The sequence below is a fragment of the Nothoprocta perdicaria genome, unplaced genomic scaffold (genome assembly GCF_003342845.1).
Source record: "Nothoprocta perdicaria isolate Ctin4 unplaced genomic scaffold, notPer1 scaffold_136, whole genome shotgun sequence".
Taxonomy (NCBI): Eukaryota; Metazoa; Chordata; class Aves; order Tinamiformes; family Tinamidae; genus Nothoprocta; species Nothoprocta perdicaria.
Genome location: NW_020454494.1, coordinates 1,672,243 through 1,684,573, shown reverse-complemented (window position 1 = coordinate 1,684,573; position 12,331 = coordinate 1,672,243). Strand labels below are relative to the sequence as shown.

At 32.3% G+C, this 12,331-nt stretch overlaps 1 protein-coding gene across 1 annotated transcript in view; it reads left to right on the top strand.

Annotated features, from left to right (window-relative positions):
- The window catches only part of CSMD1 (CUB and Sushi multiple domains 1), a 471,181-nt gene that overhangs the window by 420,537 nt on the left and 38,313 nt on the right, over positions 1–12,331 (top strand). The window contains exons 50-52 of the mRNA XM_026033888.1: positions 845–1,018; positions 6,879–7,052; positions 9,119–9,292. Coding sequence (XP_025889673.1) covers positions 845–1,018; positions 6,879–7,052; positions 9,119–9,292 — 522 coding nt within the window. The remainder of the gene's footprint in view (positions 1–844; positions 1,019–6,878; positions 7,053–9,118; positions 9,293–12,331) is intronic.

Here is a 12,331-nt window from a genome sequence, read left to right as displayed (position 1 = left end):
AGATATAGAAATCAAAGGAGCTGATGATTAAAGATAGATTAGTTTATTTATGAGACAGATTTGTCCTCTGACAGAGGACTGATTAGGATTTAATAATTGCGAACTCTATCTCCATATTTACTAATATTTTCATTTAGATCCAAAAATATACTGAAGAGAATTCTAATGTTTACTATATCTGCCTGTTGCTACTGCCTGTTGCTACAGAAATAATGATGGTAATGCCTGTAATCATATGTATTAATAGTAACTGTGAATAGTTTCCATGCATACAACATCTCTATAATATCTCTAAAGAAGTTGCCTGTCATCTAATCAAGGAATTTAAATATTGAGAGATCTATCTAGTAAACTTTTTTTCATTTGTTTAAGAGTATATTGAATATCTTCCTAGAAATTGTGAAAATAAAGCATTTGTGACATGTTTAGAACAAGCCATTATAATTGTATGCTAAAAAAAGAATGATGATGTTTTATTGGGTGTATAAGCATAATAATCTGCATATTAGCATTAGAAGTTGCAATATTAGGCCTCTCCACAAGTGATATTAATGTGACTTGAATATCCACAACCTACCTGGACATGCATGTAGTTCTTGTGCTTCAGCTCTGAAAATCTGGATTGTCTCTAAGCTGCTGTCAAGTTATGAAGATTCTTTTCTAAATTTTCAAATCTAGAGCATGTGTTGCCAAAACAAGCACTATTTTAAGCCCTTACTATGGAATACAAGTCCCAACTCTTTCATATTTACTTTGTATTACACTTAACGTGAAATGATATATCTAAGGAATTATGTAAAATGATTTCGTATTTCAGTTGTAGTCATTTTTTTCTTTTCCCTAGTTATCTCTTGTGGTGGTCTTCCATCTCCACCAAATGGGAATAAGATTGGAACCTTAACTGTATATGGAGCTACTGCAATATTCACCTGTAACACAGGCTACACATTAGTTGGCTCTCACGTAAGAGAATGCTTGGCAAATGGACTCTGGAGTGGTTCTGAAACCCAATGCCTAGGTAAACACATTTCTGATTTCTTTTTAATGAAACAATGCTTTTAAAACAATGAAAAATAAGGAGATCATGAATACAGAAAGGATGCTGTAATACAGAAATTATGCTGCAAATGATTTTTTACTACTCGCACATAACTTTTTTTTTTTTTTTTTTTAACAAATTCAGCCTTCTAACAGCTGAAGGTGCTCAGTTGCTCTCAGGCAAGAAGAAATCTCTTCTTTTACCTTTAGAGTTCAGCCTTACTTAGAAGGCAACCTTCTTTGCTGACTATGCACGTTGTTTTCAGCAGAACATTTACTGCTCCTTATCTATTTAGTACATTGTAAACAAAATGGTTTGTCCACCTATCATACGCAAAAATAGAGAAAATATTTGAATAAGCTTTTTATAAATTATTAGGATGACTCAATATTAGGATGACTATTTTGAGTAGATTCAAGTATTTGACATTAGTAACTGTCTTTAAACACAGATACTTGTACAGAAAGTTACTGATTTGTTTCTGATTTACACTAATTGAATGACTACTGTTTGTGCACAGATATTATATGTAGTGCTTTCCAAAAAAAAAAATGTAATGCACCTCCATGTATTTGTTGTTAATGTGTTTGTAAAACATCACAATGTTTCATCTTTCTGTATGTCTGGATCTAATCATTTCAGTAAACTTAGTAAAGAAGCGGAGCATAAAATAAACATGAAATACACAGCAAAGTGTATTTACTTCTAGATTTACTTCTAATAGGTTCCAAATATTTGATAGAAACAATGAGATCAAAGAAAAAGGATATGACTGTCCAGAATAAGACCATTCCCTATTTTTATATTTATATTTAATATAAAATACCAAAGCTGAATCTCTATCCAGAACTCATTTCCTGTAAAAATTTCAGGTAAGCAAATGGGGAATTTGTCTAATTAGCTCTATGACTAACAGTAACATTTAACTTCAAGACTTTTAAGTAAATTATCTTTATTCATTTTTGAATTGTAAAATCTTGTGACCTCTCACCCTCTGGTGACATTATGTTTTATAAGAATATGTTAATAGGATAATTTTGCATATGACTATATGTGAAGTGTGAATGATCTTCCTCTGACCTTGATATCTCCAAAGTATCCCTTTAAAAAAAAATGCTGGTATATATGCTTTGAAGCACCTCAGGAGGAACCAGAGACTTTTGTCATATCGGAAACATTGAATTCAGAAACTCAATTAAAATTGAGGAAAAAAAAAAGCTACAACTTTTTTTCTAAGCCTCATTTCTTCAAACCTGTCACATACTCGCTGAGAAATCTCTGATGTTGTCAACTATAGAAACTAAGTAAAAATTAATACTGCACATGTATTTGCAACAAATCAGTATCAGTATGGACATATACAAAAGCAGCTTAATATTTATAAATGTAATGAATTGAAATGCAAGTCTGATGAGTGTTTTTAAAAACCTTAATGTGATTAACTTTCACAGTGTCAATAAGACCACAGGCTTCCTGTGTTCAGCTAGATACACCTGTGATTTTTATATATCAGGTCATTAGTGCTATATATTTCATAGAAGTAAGTGATAAATAGGTAGTCTATTCCATTTTGCTTGATTTTTATAATATAGTACCATGATAAAGTTTTTGCAGTTCATACCCACAGCAAAGTGCAAAACTGAAAGAAATGGCACACCTACTGAGCAAGACAGAGTGCTTCTTTTTAAAATACAGTTGCATTCCCCGGTAGAATATTATATTAAAATAAAAGACAAATATCTGTGTCACAATAATCAGATGTAATGGGACCACTTATCAGCTCAATCATGTCTTCTTAAAAACACATCAGTTACAGCTTAGGAGGTTATTGACAAATAGTAACTCACTAAGGCTAGTAACTAATAACTCAGTTCAGGCTACGTAAAAGAAGATTTGAAAAAACAAAAAAAGGAACAAAGCAAATCAATTTTACCTAGCAAAAACTATTCTACTAAGGTTCTAAATAGGRGAATGTGTTAGCTTTCATTCATTTTAAATAATTTGAAACATCATGTTATCCACTTATCAGTCACATTAGTATGTAGTACTTATTTAATCCTTTTATTCCTTTTCATTTTCAAAGGGCTAAACATGTGTGATAATTCAGCTGCCACTATGTAGCTGCCAAAATAAACAATATATAAATCTCAGTGGATTCTGTGTTTGTATTATAAATTACTTTTTCCTGTGAGAAGCTGTAGAGGATTCTTTTTTTATACTCATGAGCCCTGAGAGGTATATTTGACCATTAAACAACTTAGTAACTGTCTATGATAGAAATAAATTTGGGCTCAAGTATTTTACAGGTGGAGAGGATCCCATCTGCATAGGACTTAATTAACAGAAGCAGTTTAATCCTCCCAGTCAGTTTGAAAAACAGATTTTGGTTTCTTTGGGATGTAACAGGTTGATTGCACTGTAGAATGCAGCTCTGGGTTTAGAATAATTAAATATATACCTGTATCGAAACTGGACAAGTATCACACCTTGGACTGAAAGATTGTTAATGGTAATTTAGCCTTTGCTATTTCAAATTTGGACAAACTCTATAATGACAAAAATGCTGCTATGAGTGTGAAATATAAATTAATTATCATATGCATGCTGCAGAAGGTTAGATTAAAATACTTTCTACCTCTCTTACTTCTCTCACATGAGAGATATTTGCAACATGCACTTTAGGTACCTAATTGAGATGTAATTTAGAGTAGAATATCAGACTGTAAATTCCCAGTAAGATGAATGGAACTATGCAGGCTCTCCGAGAAAGTAATTCAAAAAAGGTAAATTTGGTTCTTTAAGCCAGATGATGTGAATACTACTAGTTGTGCATTTCTAAATCTTTGAAATGAATCTGATGCTTATCATCTTCAAATTTCCAAATTTGAAATAAATCTGATGCACATGTTCCTTCAAATTTCCAAATTTACCACATACATCAGATTTATTTCAAAGGTGCCTTTAGGACTAACCTAAAACCTGCAAAAATTTCTAGGCATACACCCAGAAAGCTCTGAATGAGCCTTTAAATTTCAAAAGAATGTTAATGAGTTGAAGAGGCTTATATGTACACAGTATATGTATGAATGTCTTCTGGAGAGCTATAGCCAAAAATAGGTACCACTTTGTATTACCCATTGATCTCTGCAAAATGAATTTATGATTTTTAGTTCAGTTGAGTGAACTAATTTCTGCATCTCAATAAGAGGTTTTTCAAATCCTTATTATATGTCTCAGAAGAAAGCTAAGACTTCAGTTAATGAGTCCAAGACTAAAAATGGAATAAAGCATTTAGTATTTTTTGTATCTTCTAGTTATAACAAGATAAATATGAATCCTTAGGCATTTTTTATGCTATAATTAAAAATCTGAAACTGCTGATATTTCATATTCCCCTTTTCCTTCTCCAAAATAATTGCAGCTACAAGTAGAGCTTAAACAGGTGTGTCTGTGTGTATGTTTTGTGTTGTATGAATGTGCGTACATACATGTAGGGGGAATATAAGTCTAATCAGAAGCATTGAAGTATATRCTTAATTCCATTTCTAGTATTGATGGAATTAAATCAGAGACTAAAATACTTTTCCTGAACAGATAATATGTCATGACTTTGCATGACGTTCAGGTGCAAAACTCTATTCACATGCATTAAGAACATCTTCTAAAATCTAAACATAAACATAAATCCACTCCACTCCATTTTCATGAGTGAAATTGAATGAATTCTTATCATATTTGTTTTCCAAAATGTAGAAATTCCATATTGTACATAATTTGATAATACGTATAATTCTCTACCTTTGTCTAGTGTGAAAAAATGCTACTACTGGCTGTGCTTTTTTCATAAATCTCTGTTCCTGTAGTAGATCTARTATGATACAGTGTTATTGAATAATATTTCAATTTCTTATTGAAAAATGAAATAAAATGACCTGTGTGCTCTTTGCCATATGTTTCTGAAGAGAGCTGTCTAGTCAACTTTGAAGTACATTAATAATTTCCTTAGATCTTAAGAGCATATTTTGTTTAAAAATCTACTGGCAACCCATTTAATTTTCTTTCAATCCAATTTTATGTGTCTGGGAAATTACATACATTTTATATTATTGCTTTGCTCTTTCAGTTCTTAAGTTGTTGGGATGTTTAATGTAAATGAGCCAAAATTCACACACAAAAAATCATTAAATCCACTAGCTGAAGTGATCTGTAAATGAAATGACTCATATAAGTGTAGAGGACTGTTGAATTCAAGAGAAAAATATGCAATACTCAAATTTGCACATCTCAGCTGTCTTTGTTCCTGACATTTCTAATGATTCCTTGTATWTGGCTTCAATTGTATTTCATTTTTTTTTCACTTTTTAAGTCTACAAAAAGAAGCATTTAAAAGTATTTCATTCCAACTTGTATTGATTGTCTTTTCTGTTTCTTTTCATCCCTTTCACCTTTTCTCTCCTTCTTTTTTTTTTTTAAGATTTCCTCCCACAAAGTTTGCAGTTTTCCCATGTGTCTGAATAATGAGTTGGAATTTAGGACCATGCAGGACTTTTTTCTTTAGAAGAAGAATTTGTTATTAGAAATGAGATATAACCACTCTAACAAATAGTTCATCTAGTTGTAGATTAACTACACAATTAGATCTCCATTCCTAGTACCACCTTGGGGGCAGAAAGACCTGTCCTATCAGTAAGAGGAATAATAGAATACTTAAATAAATGGAACTGATACATGTGATTGGACAGGTTGAGTCTGAGATGATAGCTTTTGGTAGTGCAAGGTCACTCTCCCAGGTTTAAAAAGGGGACTCAATTCCAATGGCTAAAGGATAAAAAACTATAATATCAAATTTCAAATAGGGCAAATAGAAGGACACACAGAGCTAACGGTTAGTCATCCTCACCTGAGTCCTTGGAAAAATTAGAGAGGAAGTCTTAGACAAGTAGATGACTGTGAATAGCCAGGATGTCATAACCAAAAGGAAACCTGACGAAACTTATTGCCTTTTCTGATGACTGGATCATCAGTATATATTTCATTTACTTTTGGCTGTAGCAAGAATTTTGAAGCATTTTCCCATAGTATCCTTATAGCCAAATTGAGGAGATACATACTGTATAATGTCTGACGTTTCTAGCCAGAGTCAATTCCTAGGAACAGTTCAAGTTAGCCTAAACCAATACTAACTAATTCTAGCAGGCAGCTTCCTAGCATTCTTGAGGGTAAGAAAGTTTCTTTTACGAATGTAGATTGCTCTGTGCCAGTAACACTCAGTGCCAGAGAATAGTCTCCAGCATGTTGTATTATTAGCACAGATGTACTCACAAAGCCCAAGGCAAATCATGAATAAGAGAAATCAGAGTACTGTAATGAAATAGTGATGGTGGTTTGGGAGTTTAGTGCCTTTTTTTGTGCAATCCTGACTTTTCTAAGGAAACAGACAACCAAGGAGAGGTGAAAAAATCATTATCCATTCAAAATTGTCCATTTTATAGCAAATAAAACGAATGATATATTAGTAATTACAGCCATTTTCAATTTAAATTTCTCAGACATTCTTCTAACAAATTTGTCATTTGTGCAACAAAACCTATAGTAACTATATATATATATGCAAAATAAATCTGTGAATATCACTGCTTTCTTTACCCAGGAAGAGCAGAAGTAATGCCACCTGTAGATTTTTATAACCCAGTACTTGTATGGTACACTGTTGTATCTGGGTCTAATACAACATTTAACAAAAATATGAATGAAATGTTGCTTTCCCATCAGTGTTCTTGTAAATGCTGGCAAGATTTGAAAGAATATGTATTTTTGATTTTTTTTTTTATTATTGTAGCTGGTCACTGTGGTTCTCCAGATCCAATTGTAAATGGTCATATTAGTGGAGATGGCTTCAGTTACCGTGATACTGTAGTCTACCAGTGTAATCCTGGCTTTCGACTTGTTGGTACATCTGTCAGAATTTGTCTTCAAGATCACAAATGGTCTGGACAAACCCCTGTTTGTGTCTGTAAGTATCATCATTTTTTTGCTTCAGTTGAGTGTTAATAGAGGATGGGATTTTCAAAGGTGTTCAACTGCGGTGCTCAAAGATTCACTGAATACATTTTTAAATGAAAAGGATCCTTACGATAATCTAATCCAGTTTCTAATTTATGAAAAACTACATCAAGTAATTTTTGATCAAACCTGTATTTTTGTTACTTCAGAAACATGATGCCACAGACATTGCAGTAGGTTTAAACAGCAAACTACAATTTCTTAAATTCATATCTCTCTATTTCTCCAAACATATTTTCTATGTCAAGTGTGGGCTCCTATATTTTTCACCAGGAATATCAAAGTATCTTAGTATTTTCATTCTTTGGTAGGTAAAACTGGAATAATGTTGATTTGTGCAGTTCTGATGGTGACTGCCCATTTTTCCAAAATTCAAAGTTCGCTAGTCTGCTAGTCTGCCTCCTAATATTTACCAGTGCAGGCAGCCAGTGCAGGCAGAAGTCATGGGATTTGAACTATACCATGTCCATTAGATGTATTCCAAAGGTGGGTTTTTTTGTTTGTTTTCTTTTGTTTTTTTTTTTTCTCTTAAGTCATCTGCTTTGCACAAACCCACAATTAGGGCCATGATTTGTTGTGTCATTCCTACCATACTACCATAGTTACTTGTTTCTTTGGAAGGCAGATTTTCTGGCCTTGTGGGAGCCTCAAGGGTTTAATCATAGTCAAGAAAGAAATAGATTTTATTTATTTATTATTTTGTTAACAAATTTTTGTCAGCAACCAGGTTTCAGACTACTTTACTACATCTATCTGTCCATCTATTTATTTATYGATTTATTTATTTATTTGTATTTAAGTTTTAGCAAAAAAAAACAAGCCATATTTGAGTAGAAAAGTGAAAGCATACTATTTACCAGTGTTAGTAATTTGTTCAGTAGTGTAATACTAGAAAAATCTATGGATTCTGGAGAACTAATCAGAAGTTAGATAACCATAAATAGGTTATAAGTTGAGTAGCTGTGTTCCACAAAAATTGCTGGAAATTGGATTACATTTTATGAGATGAAACAATCAAAGCAGTATTTCATAATTGGACTCCATGAAAAAAAATCAAGAAAACAAATTTAAATTATTCTTCACTTACCTGTTAMATAGTAATGAAGCAAAATGTAAATTAATAAAGTAATACAACAAAAGGTAACCTTGACATAAATTGTTTACACGATTATTATAAACCTTACCATCAACACAGTGTTGAAAAGCTGTACATCTATGACTTACTGGTTTAGTGTCTCTATATCTRTATTGTTTTCCATGCATTTAATATGTTGTTATGTGGAAAGCTAAAGAATGTCCATATTAAGAGTTTATTAATATAATGTAAACATGATTAACACAATACACAATTGAAAGGATTTGCTACCAACAATGATTTCTCTGTTGCTTTAAGAAATTATAAATATATTAGCAAACAAATCAACAACTTTGAAGGATGGAATTTGCCACCATAATTTTTGTATCATCTTTTATAAATGAGTAAACTGATTATTTTGGCAGAGGGAGGCTGGAGCAAATGGGAGGTTGTTTTAATTTTTATTCTTTTATCATTCTTATTCTTTTTATCATTTTTATTCATAGAATCATAGAATGCCAAAGGTTGGAAGGGACCTCAGAGGTCATMGAGTCCAACCCCCCAATTCTTTTACCATTTTTATTCTTTTATCGGCATTAGTAGGAAAGACAGTAAAATCTCAAAATTGTTCAGAATGTAATGCATGTCAGGTCAATGTCAAAATGCAAAGTGTAGTATATAATTATGTATATTACAACTTTCCAAATTATGTAGATTCTGAAAATTTTTATGTAAATATGAATGTTTGCTTTTGCAAGTTAAAAATCTATATAAATGTGTCCTATATTTTTTCAGTTGTCTATATCAATGCAACAGATGAAAGTACAAATTCAGGATAAAAAAAAAATATAGAAAAAAAAAAAAAAAATCCAGCCTGCAAGTGGTTCCGTAGGATGGTACCTGTCCTTTAGATGCTAGCCTGCTTATTTTTGCTTCAACAGCAATCACTTGTGGACACCCTGGGAATCCTGCTCATGGAGTGACTAATGGCAGTGAGTTCAATTTAAATGATGTTGTAAATTTTACTTGCAATACGGGGTACCTACTTCAAGGAGCTTCTCGAGCACAGTGCCGAAGCAATGGGCAGTGGAGTAGCCCTTTACCCAGCTGCCGAGGTAGGAAACTTTCCTGTTCTCTACTCTTTAATGAATTATTTCAGTCATGATCCTTTCCCTTGCCTTAAAAGAAACACTGGGATACAATTATGAAAACTCGCAGTTARGATTTTTTTTGTCTACTTTCCATGAAATTTTCACATTTTTATGTTGAAAAAAATGGTTTAGCTGAAGATCTGTGAAGCATTGCTTCTCCAGTATTTGGCCTCAAAGTTCCCAAACTGCAGTCTCTAGCATTWGGTTTAGAGACATATAAAGTTTAGTTTGTATCACAGAAGTTATATTAAATTAAGAATTCAGTCAGATAACTAGAATGACTTAGCCGCACATGAGTACAGTTTCCATAAATGCTCCATTACTGCTATTAAACATAATYATGCAAATGAATATTCATGCATCAAAACACTATTAATTATTCTCTATTACTTAGCAATACCTGAAGACTTTTCATTGTAGACATGAAACTGATATTTTTGCCTAGAATAACGTAGTAATACTAGATTTCATTCTGAATGTCTTTTGTGAAGACATACCTGAAATTGGTTCCTGTTATATTCTGTGTAAGATGGAGATGTTTTGGAGAGAATAATGAAGCAAYGGTCTGTGGTATGAAGAAACCTGTGTATCAAATCACACATATAAGGGCAAAAAAAAAACCYGTTTTAGAAACACTGTAATTGCAGAAGTAGAAAATTCTTACATTTCATTATATCTTTCCTTTTTATTGATGTAGATGCCAGTAACAAAAGCAGAATTAAAAAGAAATGTCTGTTTACAAAGCAATTACTTATGCATATTATAATGCTTGTCTAAATGTATTYTGTCCTAGTATTAAAAAATATTTAGAGAAAGGGAAAACTTATACAGTAACTTTTACTGATTTAGTAGTATTCCACCTGCATTTGAGTAAGAGTTGAAGGTTTTRCAGCCAAACAAATCCTGTGTTCTTCCAGTAGGTTTGGTTTCTGTTAGAATTGGTTTGAAAGGTACATGATATACTCAAACACCAGTAAATGGGAGGATAAAATTGCTAGTAGAGTAGTCTGTTTGTTTGTCTAGACTTACCTCATCTCAAGGAGATATAAAATAATCTCATAATGAAATAAACAAGGATCTTTGAAACACATGCCCCTTTCCCCGCCCCCTCCAGAATGTAGTATAGTGCTGGAAAAAAATTAAGATTACTAATTTATGCCACTGCCTAAATCAGTGATTTACTCAGATCTTGAATATCATAACATGCAGTTCTGATCTTATAAAGGATGGTGAGAGATTAAGAAAAAGCAGCAGCTGGGATCAAAGGAATGCAAAAGCTTTTTATGAAGAAATTGAGAAGTATCAGAGAAGAATTAACTAGCAGGCATGAAAGAAAATGATAGAAGTCTAAAAGCCAGGAGTGCATTGGAGAGAATAAAAAGGGTTGAATTGCACCAGTTTTTCCGATGCAAAGACAAAAAATATTTCAGTAGGAGATAAATCAGTTGAAAGTTACTGAGCCTCTATCTGGTTTATGGATCCTTTGAGGTGGAGAGTTGTATGCTGGGATATTGTAAAGGAAAATAAGGATCAGATCAGGTTCCCCCTATTCTTAGTCTTTTTCCTGTGGGCACTTTTTTATTGATTTTCTTCAGACTTTGGCTGTTATTGTAGAATATAGAGCTAATACCAAACCTTTGATCTGCTCTATAGAGAGCTTTATCAGACAATTAATATCAGTCCATTGGACTAATACTTTTATGTTGTATGACCTAAAATAGCATGTGCAAGAGTAGGGAATTCTGTCTTAAAACTGATTCCAATTAGGTGTTGAAAATGTTTAACAATGTTGTAAAGTGTTTGGGTTTTTTTTTTCTGAAACACTAAGATAAATCAATTATTTTCTTGTTATAAAACAGATGCAAATTGTCAGAGACATAAGAGAAAGAGAGAAAGAGGTAGGGAGAGGATGGAAGACAGTGAGAAAGATTTACTTGGGATAAAGCATGTGGGATACTGAAGTATATTGAAAGCCTTGAGAAAAGGATTGCAGTTGTAGTATACTATTTGAACATTTTTACCTGGTTATACTCCCTTTTCAAAGCTGCAATTGGCTAAGTTTGTTTCTSCTGTTTAGCAAGGTTACTAATTTCCAAATGTGTGAACTAAAAGCAGGTAAACAAAATGCTTAGGCTCTGGAGAGAACTRATGGCATGGAACATACAAAGAAGTACGATATGTATACATGTGATAAAAACCTTAGATCTTTCTAGGTCAAATTGGAATTGGTAAATTGGCAAGATTTTCCTTCCAAGACATAATTTGTCAAATCTATAAAAAAACATGTATTCTCTAAAAGGAATTTCATACAAGAGACTTATGGTTTTACTTAAGCTTAAGAATTTTTCAGTGTATTTCTCATGTATTGTATCTCATGCTTGAATGTTGGCTGCCAGATGAAGAAGCTGAAGATTAGTTTCCAAAAATATAAAGCATTATTTTGTTATAATTCCCTTATCTTCCATTAGTTAGAATAGAATGACTGGGTTTAGAACTCTTTCCATCACAACAGCAACATATAAATCTCCTGTGATTGAGTAGTTTGTTGAAAAAGGGAGTAATACTCAATTAGATAATTACCCCATCAGTGGAAGAAAATACTCAAGAAAAACTTTGTAACTGTTAAGTATTGACAGTATTTGTATGTATTGAGTATTTTCTTCTACTTTAAAAATAATCGCTTATATATTAAGCCAAAGTAAATACTATATGTTTTTTCCTTAGAAATTTACAGCAGCTTTTCTTTATTATACAGAATTGCTSTAAGGATACTAACACTGAGACTACAGATTTTGTAATTAACAAAAATCAGTTATTGATAGCTTTATTATTTCCACCTGTTGCTTTGTTAAAAATTGCAATGATTGCAATATAATAATTTTCTTTGGTGATCAGCTCATGATATTGTTCCAGAGATAGCTGACGCAGTTTCAAGCTCAGTGTGTGAGAAATTAGATCCTTTGTTCTCATTAAAACAATACAAAGATTGCAATTCTCTTAATC